Genomic DNA, 17,574 nt, shown 5'->3' on the forward strand with positions numbered 1-17,574 from the left:
CCTTTGGCCCACGTGAGAGAACCAGGATGTATGCAGACCTTGTTGGGTTGCACTAAACTACAGCCCCAACAAGGCCACTCAAAACCAAGGGCTGGATTTTCCATTCATAAACACGTCTATCAGGGACATGGCATATGTGGAATTCAAGGAAGCTGAGGGTGTCCTTAATCCTGGGAGGCTCTGCCCTAGCCCTAGCCCTTAGGACATAGCTGAGGACATATGGCATTTATCTGGGGGGAGGGGTGCTTTAATTAGAGCGGCTCTAAGAGCTGCTCTAATTAAAGTACTTGGAACATCATGTGAATCAGTGTCCCTGCCCTGAAAAACAATGGCAGAGGGGGTGCTTTAACTAAAGCTTGTTGAACAAGCTACACCCCACCACCATTTTTCAGTGCAGGGACACTGATACATGTGATGCTGGCGTCTGCTGGAGTGAGGTAATAACCATGCTCCAGCAGACTCAATTAATTGAGTCTGCTCTGACATGCTGTAATTACAGCACATCGCACCCTTGATGCACATGTATAGGGGCCCACTGTGAAGTGGAGACTCTGACCTGAGACAGAAGTTTCTTACACAAGAGGTTAGTGGTGGGGGTGGGAGGAGATGTAGGGGCCATGGAGGCAGGTAGGACTGTAGGGAGCAAGGCCTAGGCAACAGGACCAGCCAGCATCTGCTGGCTTCAGCTTGCTCAGTGGAGTCAGCCTCTCTTCATTGTGCGCCCTTGGGAGTTTAGCTCAGTATCCAGCAGCAGAGGGAGAAGAAGAGCAGTGCAGCTCAGACAGCTTGTGGGGCAGGGAGGAGGTGCAGAGATGGCACTTTTGTACCCTGGAGGGCAGTGGCACACAGGGCAGGGGCAGTGGCCAGCAAGGGTGTAACAGGGTGAGTTGCTGCTTCAGTAGTTTATGTGGAAGCTGCAGCTGAAATGTGGTTCAAGCCTTGATTTAAAAACTAATGATCTGTGATAAAATAAGGATGTGCAAGGGTTAACCAGCACCCCTCCATGCAACAGCTTCCCCTGACATTGAACCTCTGGTCAGTACCAACCCCATGGCGGCTGCTCTGCCTTTCCTGTGGGTCTCACACCGGGCGCCCTACCTGGCTGCTGGAGCTGCTGAATAGAAAGTACAGAGTGGAAAGAAGGGTAGGGCAGACAGGAGGGGGAGGCATTCTCCTGCCACCTTTCTGGCTCTCCGCAACCTTAGATGCTCATGCCCATCTTGCCCACCTGTAGGTATGCTACTGTGAGGGGTGGACAGAGCAAGCGTCTGCTGGCAATGAGGATCCTCTCTGTTTGGCTCACCTATGCTGCCTGGGGGTGCCCAAGGTGAAACTCATTAAAGATAATGAGGTGCTGTTGCTATTACAGTAGCAAGGTCAGGAATGGCTTGGGGCTAGTGTGACTATTTACAGACTCTGATCCTCCCCAAAGCAGCTCCTAGCCCTAGTATCTAGGCCCTTCCTGAACCCTGTGTGTATTTTGGGGGGGGGAGAGGCCAAGGTTGTATCTCTCCTTCAGAGAAGCTTTCAGGCAGAGTGGACTGTCCTCTCTCCTGGGCATGTACCCCACTCAGGAGCTGTACCATTGCTCATGGGGAGGGCTACAGCATGGCCCCTCTTTGGCAGGCTCTGGCTTAGAGTCCACAAGGCACACACTAGGCTTTCCTGACACTGGCTGAGTCTAGGTCTGTTCATTCCTCTGTGTGCAGGCAACCACCTTCTTGCCCCAGCTGAGTCTGGCCTATACCAGTGCCCTGATGGAAAGTAGCTGGGGGGTGGGGGGGTGCTAGGGGATGCTTCTGTTGGTAGAAGTGTGTTTACACTAGGGCTTTAGCTGACATAGGAATGTCTTCACCCTCCCCACTGATGTCCCTATGCCAGCACCAGTTTCTCAATTTTCCATGGCCTCAGGCAGGTTTGGCCAGTTCTTGGCCCTGAGGAATATGAGTGGAAAGGGGGAGTGCAGCAAGAAGAGGCAGGGAGAGCAACCTCTCTTCATGCACCTGCCCAGAGAAGGGCCGGGGGACTTCCTTTAGGTCTCTACACCACTTCTTATACCCTGCTGGGTTGCATCATAGTCCTGGGCCCTCTGGCCAAGGGAGGGGAGTGGGAGGTTGGTCTCTATTGTGGATATGAGCCCCTGCTGCTGTCAGACCAGGGATTGATGTGGGGTCAATCCCTGCTCATATTTGCTGCCACACAACAGTCCCACAAATAAATCTTATTTCTGCCCCCACATACCCTGTAGGGCCTTTTGCCATCCTCCCGGAGCCAGCCCCATGGGTGGGGATGGAGTCAGGGCTGCACATTTCTCCCTGCTCCAACAGGTCTGGCTTAGGAGAGAAAAGTATCCCATACACATCCTCCCTGGTCCAAGCATATTCCACTGGTACCTGCATCTGAACCTATGCTGGAACAACTGACTCAATCACTAGAGAATCAAATTGTCCAGAAGGCTTATTGGAGGAGGGTAAGGTGGGGTGAGGAAGTGTGTGGGGGGGAGTCGAGGGGTTTCCACAGGGGATTGGCCTGGCTTAACTCCTTCATGATGGCTGTGGGGTCAGCAGCCTGTCCACGTGGTTCCAGCCTCACAGGTAGGTGGGGAAGATGCCAGTTCTAGGAAGGACTGGGCATTCACAGGGAGCCTGGCCCCGGTGAGCCTACACCCTGGAGAGCTGTAATGTGGCAGCTAGAGACTCCCAGGGAAGCAGATGACAGGATCTGTGGCAAATGGGGACTTGCAGTCACAATCTGTCCTGTATGGTGCCAGGGGCAGCATGTCATAGTGGAGAGGTTGCATCTCTCAATAGCGGGGGCAGACAGGCTGAGCACTACACTGGGGCTACAATCTTGTCTATTTCTATAGAGAGAAGACTCATTGGACACCTTGCTGTCCATACCTCCCAGCAAGAAAAGATGAGCAGGAATGAAGAGGGCCAAGAGGAGGCATTTGTGAGCAGCAAGGCTGGCAAGTCAGATGACAAAGCCACAAGGTAAGTGGCAGAGTGCCCAGAGATGCCAAGAGATGGTACTCTATGAGTCCAGGGAGTTGTGGTCCAGGGTAGGTGCCTGATTCAGGTCATGGGGCCAAATCATGGGGCAGTCAAACCCCAAACCACACAGGGAGCATATGCCAGGAGCCCTACCTGATGCCAAAATCTGTAGGATTAGGGTTGAAGGACAAATAGGAGGGCCAGTAGTTCCACTGGCCCAGCAAACCTAGAGAGAAGGGCTGGTTGGCAGGATTGACCCACCAGTCCCCAGCCATGAGAGGGAATTTTCAGGCAGAGTAGCTTATGGCAAGGCATCCTAGTTGCCAAACCATGGCCCATACCAGGCAGAAGATTCCTGGGACTTGAGGCTGCTTGGAGAAACAGTGAAGGTTTGCTTTCGAGTGAGGAGAAGAGGCTGTGGCAATTGGGGGGTCAAAGCTGTGATGGGTCACAGAAGGGACTGTGGGGTCAAAGCTGTGATGGGTGTGGGAGGCATTGAGCAGGACAGGTAGAAATGGGGTGGGTGTCAAGGCCTATAGGACCTGCCAACACAGGCTGACTTGCTCTTTCAATCCTCAGCACGAACCCTTATGCAGGGCTGGTGAACCGCCTACGTGCTTCCTGGCTCGCGGGGAAGACACGTCCCATAGAGTATCGGATCTCTCAGTTGGAGGCGCTGGGCCGATTTTTGGATGAGAAGAAGCAGTCCATCCTGGATGTCTTAGCTGCAGACTTGAGCAAGGTGAGGGGGCCTCTCTGCACAGTTCAGCCTGTTGGGATCTCCTCTATAGCACAACTGCAGGGGGCTCTTGGGTCTAGTTTCTTCTGTGCTTGGTCCCATTCCCAGAAGTATCTACCATCCATACCATCCAGTCATGTGTTTCATTCCTCTCCTCCTTTATGGAGGCGTGAACCGGATACTATGTTTCCAGGCCTGGGGCATTTTTTAGTTGGGTATTGTACCCATGTCCATGCTTTTTTGAGTTTCTGTCCATCAAGACAGGTCAGAGCAGGGCACTGGACCAAAGGAAAGTAAGGCAGGGAGAAGACCAGTCCATGGTGGAGTAAAATCTGCAGCCTGGCACCATCTCTGAAGACAGTGCTGTTCCCTCTATAGAAAAGCTGTTATTCTAGGGGCAGAAAACCCTGCAGGGTCAAGCAAGCAAAGCTGTGAACCACTTGTCAGCATTTCTTTTGTGATGAACTTGTTCTTGATCTCCCTAATGTAACACCTGCTAACAGGCGAATGACCTTCAGCTCATGTACAGACCTGAGCTTCCCCACTCCCCACCTTGGTGGCTCTGGAGTAGATCTACTCATTTACAAGGGTATGTCAAAGTGGCCTGGCCAGGCAGTACCTGACCAGTCAGTAAAGCCATCACACTTTAGGGGCTGTTACAGTCATAACGTAAGAGGAGACATGCACAGTAGGGAAAGAGATGGGTAAGGGGGCAGAATGGATGGTTTGGCACTCATGAAGCAACCCCATTATTTATAGCTGACAGACCTAGGAATGGAGGCCAAGTTCTTTTCTTATATCTAAAACTCTGCAATCACATGTTGCCCTCTGGCTGCCAACTCAAAGTCCTGAATGCTGTCACTGTATACTAACCACAATCATCCGCTCACACCTTTGTAAAATCACATGCCACTGCTGTCATTTGACTTCTGCAGCTTTTGTGGCAGAGCCAGACCCAACATAACAAGTGAATGCCCTAGGACAGAATGCTTTGAGGGAGTTTTCCTGTTAAGGTCAGCATCTTGTTAACTCTTGGGCCCACCTCTTTCCACAGCTTCCTGGCTTTTGGACAGACCTGTATGCATCAGATTTGCTTTCTCTTTGTTATTCACAAGCACAGGTTAGAGAGTAAGGCCTTTTTCTTGTGGTGGTCCAGGATGCTTAAATTAATCTCTTGTTGCATCTAGCACAGTCTGGACATGCAGATGCAGTGCCATTGATGTTTTTTTGTGGTCATGATAAATCCCCTTCCTCCACTTTCACAAAGAATGCCAGGTTCATGGACTTGTTCTTCATTAACAGAATGGGCAGGAGCCTGGGAGTTAATGGAACAATAAATAAGGGCCTCTGGTTCTTCTAGGGTCCTTGGAATAAACATATGTGTTAGCAAGTGTCTTAACTGTAAGAACCATTGCTTTGCTGAGGGTGGCAGGTCACAGCCCTGTTTCAGCATTAGAAAAGGGATGTAGCCCCTGTCATTGACCCACTGATTAACCCATTGGGTGTCTCTGCCAGGTTGTAAGGCTGACAGAGCAACCTGGCAGCTGGGTGCTAAAAAACCAATTGCCCATTAAAGCACTGGGAACTTTAAAGGAGCAGCACCAGCAGAGTGATAGGCTCCTGTAGAGGTGAGTCCACTCACTGACAGACTCCCCCAGAGGTGGAGGGAGCTAATGAGCAGCACCCACTCACCCTCTGGTTGGAGAGGGCTCCTTTGTTATGCTTCAGCCGGGGGGGTTCTGCACATATGCACACTTCAGGGTGATCTAATTTTTGGAGCGCTACCAGCTTTGTAGTTCTATGGAAATAACTTGTCAGCAAACTGAGAAACTACTTTGGAATAGTTTTCAGAGGCCTCCAGAACAAAGATATCTCTCAAATGTTCCACCCTTTCTCCTGTACTCTAAAAGTTAGATTCACAAATGCTCACTCTGTGGACAGATTTTTGGAATAAATGCATTGTTCCTCTATCATCCCTGTAACCCCAGTGTGAAAATAGAGGGGGACATGATTAGGAACAAAACGTGCCTTGTATAGTCTCACATTCCTTTCCATTCTGTTTAGGCGCCGAAGTACTAGTCCCACTCTAGTAATGTCCATTTTTTTCTTTATAGCCTCCTACTCATCTAAGAAAACAATGGACAAAGGAGGGTATTTGGCAGGGAACCAGGTCAAATTTCTATTGAGCAACACCATTTCAGTGATTCCATTCCTCAAGATCATCTAGCCCCAGCCTCCCCTGTAATGATGATGCTTCCTAACTATGGGCTAAAATCCCATTTAATCTTTATGAGCTTAAATGGCGGTTAGGTAGTTGTGTAAGTGCAAATGTCAGCACTTCTGTGACTTTTTCATTCCATTCTCACCTGTAGGAGAACACAATTTCCCACGTATGTATGGACCTGTCCAAAAGGAAAATGGCAGAGGAAGAAGATCCTTTCACCTTTTAGCTCAATAGCCAGTGTACTCAGAGAGCTTACTGTGCATGTGCCACAGACTTGAGGAGAGCATGGTCACACCACCTAACCATAGTTTTGGATCCACCCATGGTAATACCTGGAGTATGGTCTAGCTCAGAGCTGTCCAAATTCTAGAGGCTAGGGACAGACATTACACATAAATCGATTTAAGTGATCAGAAACTTACTTAAACCTGTAACAGAACAGACATTCAGTGCTCATAAACCAGTTTGAAAATGGCCAAAGCCGGTTTGAGATAAACCTGGTTGAATGTAGTATCAGATTTAACTGATTTGGCTCAAACTGGTTTATGCAATGTCTGTCCCAGACCCTTTGCTGGTTTAAGTTAAACCAGACTCCCCCAGCATCCCGGCATTCTGTCTGAGCAGCTCTGCTCTCTGTTCCAGTGAGCTGGGCTGGCCCCTCCCCTCTGCTGTCTAGCCAGAGCAGGGGTAGGGTATGGCCAGAAGCTGGCCTGCCATAGCCCCTGAGGCGAATTTCTCCCTTCGTCCCCTCTCCACCCCCCCACCGCCCCGCTGGCAAACCATGGGAACTGCAGCTGGGGTTTGCCACTCCCTGCTGCACCTCCATGGCTTGCCTGCAGCCAGGCAGGGACAGAGTTAATTCTTCCCTCTGTCCCCTCTCTCCCCTGGAGCCCCTGGGGGTTTGGCTGAAGTCTCTGCAGCTTGCCTGCAGCCAGGCATGGAGGGAATTAATTTCACAGCCTGGCCTTGGGGGGTTGGGGTGGGAGTAGGGAGAGAGGCAAGCTAGTCCCCTGTGTGGAGATCCAAGCCCTGCACCTGTGAGCCCAGAGCTAAGACCTGCAGGACCAGACTGAGAGGTGGGAAGTGTTGGCAAGGACCTGAGAATCATCACACATGTTGGAGATGTAGTTAAGGAAAGTTGCAAAAAGCTTCACCAAAAAATGCAGAGAGCTACATTTACATTATAAAGCAGAAGGTGTAAAGGGTGGAAATACCTAAACAAAGCCTTTATGAATGTCTGGCTATAAGGAGACACTCTGTCCTCAAGATTAGTAAAACTAATTCTTGTCTTCCTGGTTTACATTTTAAGTTAGACTAAGTTGTGTATGCTGGGTTTTACTGGGCTGTATCTTAGCTTAGAGGAAGATTTTTGGTAGTTCCCTGTTGTATGCTTTGCAAACTGCTGTGTTCAATATATGCTTGCTGAAGAGAAAGGACTATTTTTCCCATCCCCACTCCTCAATCTGGCAGCAGCTGCCCTCCACCCCTTCCCCGCTGGTGGTTGGCATCTGGTGTGTTGTGCTAGCCCCTGCTAGTGCCTGGCTATGCCCCGCTCCGCTCTAGCAGGGAGGGGTGAGAGCCTTGGAGGGTGTCTTTCTTCCCTCCCCTTTGGCAGTGGCTGGCAGGCATGCTCTAGCGCCCCCGTGACTTCTGATTTGAACCACTGCAGGCATGTGGCTGCATTTTCTGATTTAACGGAGAATGTCTGTCCAGTTATTAATCAGTTTAAGCTGCACAACTTAGATTAACTTGCGAAGAGTGAATCAATTCAGGCTCAGGTTTTTTGAATATCTGTCCCTAAGTGGCTGCAAGACACATGCCTTGCAAGCCACACTGATGGGGGCCACATGCTGTGCAGGCTACACCAACATCTGTATCAACATCTTCTTTTTAACATCTTTATCAATGACGTAGACACTGGTGTCAGAAGCGTACTGGCTAAGTTCGCCAATAGCACTAAACTTTGGGGCATAGCGTCTACACCTGAGGACAGGCTAGTGATCCAGGCTGACTTGGGTAAGCTTAGTAAGTGGGCGGACACAAACCTAATGACGTTCAATATTGAGAAATGTAAGGTACTCCATCTCATGAAAATCCCCGCGCAGCATGCTTATAGGCTCGGCAGTGCTACGCTTGCTAGCACCATGGTTGAAAGAGACTTGGGGGTCATGATTGACCACAAGATGAACATGAGCTACCAATCTGATGTTGCAGCTGGCAAAGCAAACAAAACACTGGTTTGCATCCATAGATGCTTCTTAAGTAAATCTCAGGATGTCATCCTCCTGCTGTCCTCAGCCTTGGTGAGGCCGCAGCTGGAGTACTTTATCCAATTCTGGGCTCCACAATTCAAGAAGGATGTGGAGAAGCTTGAGAGACACCAGAGGAGAGCCACGCACATGATCAGAGGGCAAGAGAACAGGCCTTATGAAGAGAGGCTGAGACCCATGGGACTCTTCAGCCTGGAAAAGCTCAGGCTCAGGGGTGACCTGGTGGCTGTATATAAGGGGTGTGCATCAAGATCTGGGAGAATGTCTGTTCACTAGAGCACCCCAAGGAAAAACAAGGACCAATGGTCATAAACTCCTCCAAGACTGTTTTAGGCTGGACATAAGGAAAAATGTCTCTACTGTCCGATTCCCCAAGACCTGGAACAGACTCCCTCCAGAAGTGGTGAAGGGACCTACTCTGGATTCATTCAAGAAATGTTTGGATGTTTATCTTGCTGGGATCCTTTGACCCCAGCTGACTTCCTGCCCCTGGGACAGAGGGCTGGATTTGATGATCTTTGAGGTCCCTTCCAGCCCTAATGTCTATGAAATCTATGAAACATAAGCCACAAGCTCTCCAGGGCATACACTGCATGGGTGCCCCCTCATAGCATTGTGTGTGTGCATGTTCCCTGGCTGTACTGCATGCCTGGGTGTCCTGGCCTTACCCTCAGCTCCTTGCACATGGGGTCCCTTGCTGCCAGCGGGGGGCAGGGCCAGGAAGTGGAAGTCAGAGGGCGAGCCAGGAGACCCTGGGTGCTGCTGCTATGCAAGGCATGTGTGGGAAGTGGTGCCTGGGTGGGAGCCTGGGGACCACAAATTAACCACTTATAGGCTACATGCACAAGTAGCTAGAGCACTGTGCTAGGAAGTAGGAGAGGCAGGTGCAGATGCAAGTGCCCTAACCACTGCATCATTAAATTAAAAGGTAAGAGGGGCCTCATCTGGCATCAAGCAAGCAGTACTCATATTTTTTTCTGCGATTGTAGCTTCATAGTGTTCTGTGAGTACCCAGGCCATCTCTTCCACCTGGAGCCTACCGAGCATGCTGAGAAGGGAAGTGCAGGTCCACCTCATCTACCCCTAGCTAGACACCCGGTTGTTGTATCAAAGAAGGATACCAGGTTAGGCTGACATGATCTAACTTTGGTAAACCCAAGTTGTATTTAACCCATTTTCCATATACACCCATGCCTTTCTTTTTTCTTCCACTTTTTTTTAGCATCATGCATGCATGCTGTTGGACTTTCACAAGTGCTGACTTTAATATGACTTTTGGAAAGGTTTCCTGAACTGAATGAAACTCACATTTAAACTCTTCTCATCCCCCCACCACCTCACCCCTGGCGGGGGCTGAATGACATGTGGGTATACTATCATAGTAGTTCTCAATCTTTTTAGATTCCAAGCAGCCCTCTATATTTTTTTTTAACTTGGTACCACACAGTTGAGAACTACTTTGTGCTATTTCAGTTTCTCTCAATGGTTCGCAACTGGAGTAATGCTGCCATAGCCAGGTGAAACTACTCTGTGCACCTCATACAGCACCCCTGAAAGGGCCTTGCAGCACCCCTGAATGCCATGGCAACCCCATTTGAGAACCATCATACTATCAGTATGGACATAGTCTTTTTGCTATAATGGGAGAACAGGATATTAGCTTGTGATGGTCCTCGGTACCTGAAGTCTCTCTCTATATATAAATACATATTTAAATTAAAGCTTATATCCAAACCCCAGATTGTAACACATGAAACCCCACCCTCTAATTAGGCAAAGGACAGGCAGGTAAACGCAGAACACCTTATTCAATTCCTTTAGTAGTACCAACACTCACACACTACTAATCCTCTAAGTACAGAAAAACAAATCAGTGATGCGCATACCAGACTCACAAGACATTACTCACTACCCCTGTGGGGTGTTTCTCTCCTATTTACCTTTGATCCTTTTTCTAGTTGTCAACACCTCCTCCTTTTTGCTTTGTCTCCTCTTATGCTGTTACCAAGTTTGGGCACCTTTGTCAGAATAGAACAGGCTCAAAGTTTCCTCTCACCTGTCAGTTGCAACTGTGTTGAACCCCGGGGAACCTAGATGCCTCCATTCTTAGAGAGTGAAGAAGCAGCTCAAAACAGTTCTCTGGTGGTCCTTGGAAGACCACCTAGTTATACAAACCTACCCTTCAGTAATAGTGGAGCTCCTGAAAAGGAAGTTTTCTTTTCACTTCTGCCATCTGGTCTAGTACTGACTTGCCAGTACTTAGCTTTTCTAGCAACCTTCTAGCAACCTTCCGCATTTACAGACTTCCTGGTCACTGCAGGAGAGTTAAAAAAAAAAATCACTGACACTTTAGCTTTTTGTTTACCTATTTGTTTCAGGGGCTTCTGGGAAATCAATATGCAAAACCTACAGGAGGTGTTATAGTTCACTAGCTGTCATCCACATAACTAGAGCTGCAGCAGGGGTGATGTGTAGGGGTAGACGTGGCGGTGCACCCCCTACAAAAAGGCACCGCTGACATTGTTGGCGGTGCCTGTAGGCGGTTGCCACTCACCCCCCTCCCCACCGCCGGCAGCATCTGCAGGTGGTCAGTGATCGCTGCTGGCCACTCCCAATGCTGCCAGCGGCATCTGTGGGTGGTTGCTGACACCTGCTCAGCGCTCGCCACTGACAGCTCCGGCGGCGTCTGCGGGAGCTTCTGCTTACCACTGCCACACTCCTGCTGCCGCACTCCTGGTGCTGCCATGCCCACCCGGCTGCTGGGGGCATGTGTCGTTCATGACCTGGAGCATTTCACTTAAGACAGTGTTAATTTTCTGTGATGAGTACTCAGGCTCTGTTTAAGTGGTCAAGTGGCTCAGGCCTTGTTAATTGACTCCTGGCGTTCTTCAACAGCACTGAAGAGTTTTACAATATTTTCCAGCAGACAGAGACTTTAAGGGCTGTCTCATGGATAGTAATGCCTGTATTCAGCAGGTGCCTCAATACAGAAAATGGCATTTGCCTGGGCAGACAGAATAGGATTATTGCTCTATTAGATATCTGATGAGCATGCCTAGGAATGACTTCAAAAGGAATATACATGATATCAAAATTGTTGTACATGATCCAGATTTACAGGCCAAGTTTTGAAGTTCATCCAGATATGATGAAGTTTTGAAGTTCATCCAGATATGATGTGAAGATAGCAAATATGGAGTTGTGAAAGCCTAAATCTTTAAGTAGATACTGTAAAAAGATTTTCTCAGCCTTTGGGGAAAAATATCAGCTTTTGGGCAAAGCTGAGCATGAAGTCTGTCAACCCAAAGGCTTTTTCTCTTCAGATCATAAGTGTGGGCATAGTAACAAGGTAACAAGCTTGCATAGCAAGCTACTCTGCATGCTTCAGTAATGCAGCATATACATACTGATCACTGGGTTCAGTAAACACCGGCATATGTGAATAAGAAGAACAAAGGGATACATTTTATTGTGGAGCAGTAGGCAATCTCTGCAGACCCTTGGTCTGTTTCTCTAACCAATTAGTATAACTGAGGGACCATCTCCCAATTCCCAACTTCTTTAGTCTTCTAAGTAATGGAGTGTCTCTAACTTACAACTTTTATCACTGCAACACTTAAAACAGTGGTTCTCAACCTTTTTTTTTTTAGATTCAAGGCACCCCGCATTAGACTCAGGGCATCTCTCCTTAGTCTCAAGACACTCCACAGAAAATGCCAGCTCTTCATTTTCACTCATTTTTTGACTACAGAAAATACTAGAGCAGTGGTCACTAACCTGGATATCCCGATCTAGAGGTAGATCTTGGAGCCTCTTTTGGTAGATCCTGGGCTGGTGGGGGAACAGCTGGGTGTGCACACATATGCACACCTGCTGCCCCCCACCCTAGCAGATAAATCTGTGGGGAAGGGAAGAGGTGGGGGGCAGATCAAGGCCCCCATGGTGAGCGGTTGACTGTGCGGCCCAGCCAGGAGCAGGGGAAGGTAAGTGGGGCCCCAGCCCAGCTGGGTGGTGGGAGGATTGGAGCCTAGGGGTACTCTTCCAGGGCCACAGGGGGCTCCCTCCCCATCTCTGTGGGGGTGGAGGTGACAGAGGCTGCTGCCACTGCACCTTGAGTCCCCCTGCAGCTGGCCATGTGCAGGCATGGCTCAACTCAGCAGCAGAGACTCACGTGGGGGCAGCCCCAGCCCAGCCAGGTCTGGGAAGATCTGGTCGTCCAGGGACGTGTTGGTGGGGAGGGGCTCCCGCTGCTGGACACAGCCCAGTGGAGGCCCTGGGGGTCTGTTCCCCCCGACCTGTGCCTCATTTTTGGAAACTGGTGCATGTGGAATGCAGGGTGAGCCAGGATGTTCTTCAAAGCTGGACTCCCAGGCAAGGGATGGAGTCTGCCTGCATATGCCTTGGTGCCCACATTGAGCCCTCCACTCTTCTAGGAGTTCAGGCTTTATGATGCTGCTGTGTGTGTAGTGGAGAGTCAGTGTTAGTGGGGAGCCAGCAGCCTCTGGATTAGCACAGCATTGGCCGAGACAAAGCAAGGTGACCATTAGTCTTGAGGACAGTACTGTGGTTGCCTGCTCATAGAGTGCCTCCCCCAGCTACCCCAAGCTGTCTGTATCTGTGCCATTCTGGTGCACCAGAGTCTGTGGGGATTGCTGAGTGGAGCTGAGTCACTCTTAGGGGTGGGAGAGGTGCCCACAGCAGGGTTGGTGCCAACATTGCTTTGTGCCTGCAGCCACCCTTCGAGGGAGAATTCTCTGATATTCTCCTGGTCAGGAACGAGGTCAACTATGCAATCAACAATTTGTCTGCCTGGATGAAAGATGAGCATGTGGAGAAAAACCTGGTAAGGGAGGGCATATCCCTGCTGCTGAGCTGGCAGGAGGTGGAGGGACATGCCTGGGGGTAAGTTAGAAGACTACTCCTGACATTGTGGCTTTTTCCTTACCTCAGGTGGTTCAGCTGGACTCAGCCTTCGTCCGCAAGGACCCCTATGGGGTGGCACTAATCATTGGGCCCTGGAACTACCCAATCCACCTGCTCCTGGTGCCAATGATTGGGGCCATTGCTGCTGGTGAGTCAGGTGCTAAGCCCAGCAAGGAACCACTTCCCCAGTGATGGGTTAGGGTGCTGGGATCCAGGTGATGGCACAATGTCTCTGAGCTACACAGTGACATCCTGCCTGGCCTCTCCCCAGGTAACTGTGTCATCATCAAACCCTCTGAGATCAGCAAATATTCTGAGGCACTCATAGCTGAGATGCTGCCCAACTACTTGGACAAGGTAAGGAGCTGTGCCTTACCCTGGCATCCATGTCCTGATCTGAACCCCTTCCTCATATATCCTGAGACAGGCAGAAGGGTGTGGGATAAAGTGGGAACCAATATGCCCTCTCTTCCCTTGCAGGACTGCTTCGCTGTGGTGACTGCTGGTGTGGAGGAGACTACAAAGCTGCTGGAGAACAAGTTTGACTACATCTTTTTCACTGGTATGATGCAAGTAATCCCACATCCCCTACCCCAAAGATGCCTTCACTTCCACTCCAAAAGGGGCATCATTCAGACTTTCTGCACCCCTGCTCCCAGTCCAAGCAGCACAGGGACAAAGTCTGGGTCAGGGAGCCAGTGCCCTCATTGCTGCTCTGACTGACCAGAAGGGGTTGTTCCAAGAGAGAGATGTCCAGCTGGGTGACAGAGATGAAGGGGTGACCTCAGGGACATTGTGTAGGGAAGAGACAGATATAGAGTCCTTCTTACTCCTGGAAGAGACTGCAATTACCTGCATCTTATACTAGTCCCAGTCCCCAAGCCCCCTGTCAGGCTGATAGCAGGATCTCTATCCTCATGCATTTCCTCCTCCCCTACAGGCAACCCCAGAGTGGGCAAGATCATCATGAAAGCTGCAGCCACGCACCTGACACCAGTGACTCTGGAGCTGGGGGGCAAGAACCCCTGCTATGTGGCTGACCAGTGTGACCTGCAGAATGCAGCCAACCGAATAGTTTGGGGGCGCTTCTTCAATGCAGGGCAGTCCTGCATTGCACCTGACTATGTGCTGTGCACCCTGGAGACACAGGAAAAGTTACTGCCTGTCCTGCGCCGTGCCATCAATGACTTCTATGGGGCCGAGCCCAAGGAGTCACCTGACTACGGTCGCATTATCAACGACAAGCAATTTGAGCGCTTGCGGGCCTTGATGAATGGTGGACGTGTGGCCATTGGGGGACAGACAGATGCGAAGGAGCGGTACATTGGTGAGGGACACTAGATTGGGGACACAGGCTTTTGGGGAGTGCTCAGGTCTGGCTGACAGGGGTTCTCCTGTATTGAGGAAGTAGGCAGAGCAGAGGCACCTCCATGTAAGAGGTCTGGGGTAACTGGGGAGAAAAGAACAGGGGAGCTACAGTCCCAGGGCATGGCCATGATGGGAAGGACACTGCATGCCCCCGTGATTGTGGTGACCCCTTCCCTCCTTCTGCAGCCCCCACAGTGCTGGTGGATGTGTCAACTTCAGCACCCATCATGCAGGAGGAAATATTTGGGCCCATCTTGCCCATTGTCACTGTGGCCAACTTGGAGGAAGCCATCGACTTCATCAATGCCCGGGAACGACCGCTGTCCCTGTACGCCTTCTCCTGTGATAACAAGGTATGGAGGAGGGGTTGAATGGAGGAGAGGGCAGGGCAAGTGTATAGAGTCAGTTCTCATCCTGGATAACATTTTACTGTGGGGCCCACGGCTCATGCCATCACTGGCTTTTCACCCTTTCTCACCAGGTGCAGGAAAGGCAGCATAGGCAGGTGACCCAGCCCTGGGGTTCATCTCCATAGGAAAGCAGCTCCACTTTGTCTCAAGATGGAGACTGACTAGTTGGCAGCAGGGCAACCCTCTGTGTATGCTTTGGCCAGTCTAAGATTAGGTCGTTTGGGTGTAATTTTGTTTCAGCTGCCCTGGAAGCCTTCAGGGTTGGGAGCATAGTCCTGCCCTCTTACCTCCCCTCTGGGCATTATGCACATACTGGTATCCAGCAGGCACTACTCTGATGCTCACAGTTCCTGGGCTGTGCCTGCTCAGCATCCATGCTAGGATTTATACCAGTCAGATTGCACTGGCTAAGCATGGATTTCGGTGGCAACAGAATGGCTTTTGGTCATGTGGGGGTGCAGGTGTAGGAGAGAGGTTAGGGGTGTAAACTGCATCTATGGGTTTGGGGCGGGGGCTGGACTGGGGGTCCCTCATGTGCTTTGTTTCTCTGGCAGGTGATACACCAGCTGCTGGACCGGACGAGCAGCGGTGGTTTTTGTGGCAATGACACCCTGATGCACGTTGCGCTGGTTTCATTGCCCTTTGGTGGGATTGGTATGTTTGGGCCCCCTTGCCCATATTGCCAGTGCTTGTTTTTATTTATCCCTGACCCATTGCTTCAGTCTAGGGCTGATCCCCTTTCACTCCTCTTCTCCTGTCAAAGGCCCAGCAGCAGACTAAGCGTGAGAGACCACCCTTACATGGGGTGTGTTCTGGGGCTGGAGGGTCAATGCCCTGTGGTACTAGAGCATAATGCTTGGTGAGAGGGCTGTAGACCATCGGAGTCTAGATCTAACCTGCTTTGGCCATTGTTGACCTGAGTGACAGAGAGGCCTGGCTCTGCATATCCACATGTTGAACCCACTCATGGGATGGTGACATAACACTGGGCCAGGTAGCTGAGAGCATGGTGTGATGTGGCTATTGGGATTGCATGGAAGCCGGATTTGCTAATCAGTTGAAACACTGTGGGGGCAGGGGCAAGGCTTAGGTGCCGAAGGCCAAGCAGACTTCCCTCAGAGCCTTTCCAAGTGACCTGTCTAACCCAGCAAGTTCCGAGTCATCCCTGCCTCTCAGCTATCTTGGAGTACATTCCTTGGTGTTCCTGTCTGTGTCCCAGCCTTGGTAGGCCTAGTCCCAACCCTGTGACTTTCTCTTCTCCTGGGAGACATGCCATTCTCTGCCTTCTTTGACCAAAGGGAGGCTTTAACTCCTTCTCACCCAGTAGGTATCATAACAAAGTGGTTGGGCATACTGAGTCACGCCTATTGTACAGAAAGATGACAGAACTACACATTTTACCATGTTCTTGGAGTAGTATTTGAGTCAGGCTTTGTGTTGCAGGGAACAGCGGGATGGGAAAATACCATGGCAAGTTCAGCTTCGACACCTTCAGTCACCACCGTGCCAGCCTTCTACGTAACGCAGGCCTGGAGGCGATCAATCGGGTGCGGTACCCACCCTACAGTGACCAAAAGATGGCATTGCTGATCGCTGCCTTTGGGGTCAAGCGCAGGGGGGGCTGCACTCTGCTGTGAGCATGGGAGCGGCTCAGCCCACCCCACAGGCAGCACACACCTACCCACAGGCTCCCTGACTGCATAGGTTGAGGGAAGGGGCTTCTGCAGCGAGCCACACTGACAAGAAGGTCTGGACTCCTCCTTCACAGAAACTCAGCTCCCTCCTTCCTTACTCCTCGGAGAAGGGGGGAAACAAATCTTCTCCTTTCCAGGCCCCGTCCTTTCCTGAAAGCTCCTGCTCCTCCCACCCCACCTGGGTCCTGACCCATCTCCAGCTGCTCAGGCCAGCAGGACAGGAATTTCCTTGACTCTTAGAACTGCCTCCCCACCCACCTCCCCCTGGAGTCTTGCCCCACTGGCTTGGTTGCTGGGAGTGGGCAGATCAGAAATGCCAAAGCACCTTCTCAAGGCATGTCCTTGTCTTGCAGAGACAATGAGCCCGTGACCACCAGGGAGCTGTCCCAGGCCAGCATCCCACTGGCTGCTACAGCATGGCTCTTGGGACAGCTCTGCATGTCCAAGGGGACAAACGATGCTGACCCCAGTGTCCTGCTCTGAGACTAGTTGACCCAGGGGAGGGGGGCTGTTAGGAAGTTTGGGTCCCAATCTGCACTCTTCTCTCCCTGGTTGACTACACCCACCTAGTAACTATGCCCCCTGCCTAGGGAGCTACCTAAAGTTTGGCAAGAGAAAAGGATTTTTGTGGGCCACTCACAGTGTGCAGACTGATTTCTCAGCCTTTTTAGGGCAAACCTGCCCCTTGCTGCTGATTGGCCCAGAGTGGTTGATTGTCCATCATGATTCCCTCTCAGCCAATCAGCAGCAAAGGGTGGGTGGACACTATCTTGGCTGCTCCTCTTCATGTGGGTGGCATCACTTCACTGGCAGAGTTTGAGGATGGGCTTTAGTGGCTGTGAAGACTGCTGGCTACTCCCACTGGGGAGCCAGCATTTTATTTTTAGTAAGTTTTTTTCTTGATTTCACAGACAGTGCTTGATTTCATGAAATCTACAACATCGCAAACTAAG

At 50.7% G+C, this 17,574-nt stretch overlaps 1 protein-coding gene across 1 annotated transcript; it reads left to right on the forward strand.

Annotated features, from left to right (window-relative positions):
• Positions 1 to 2,893: 2,893 nt before the first annotated feature.
• On the forward strand, positions 2,894 to 16,564 carry LOC149871063 (aldehyde dehydrogenase family 3 member B1-like). The gene is made up of 10 exons (XM_090034812.1): positions 2,894 to 2,993; positions 3,573 to 3,735; positions 12,959 to 13,069; positions 13,177 to 13,297; positions 13,421 to 13,506; positions 13,630 to 13,711; positions 14,090 to 14,476; positions 14,704 to 14,870; positions 15,482 to 15,581; positions 16,371 to 16,564. Exons 1-10 carry the CDS (start codon positions 2,917 to 2,919, stop codon positions 16,562 to 16,564), a joined length of 1,488 nt encoding a protein of 495 aa, XP_089890938.1. The 5' UTR covers positions 2,894 to 2,916.
• Positions 16,565 to 17,574: the final 1,010 nt, after the last annotated feature.

This window comes from Crocodylus siamensis, chromosome 2 (assembly GCF_052110815.1).
Source record: "Crocodylus siamensis isolate JL-2025a chromosome 2, ASM5211081v1, whole genome shotgun sequence".
Lineage (NCBI taxonomy): Eukaryota > Metazoa > Chordata > Crocodylia > Crocodylidae > Crocodylus > Crocodylus siamensis.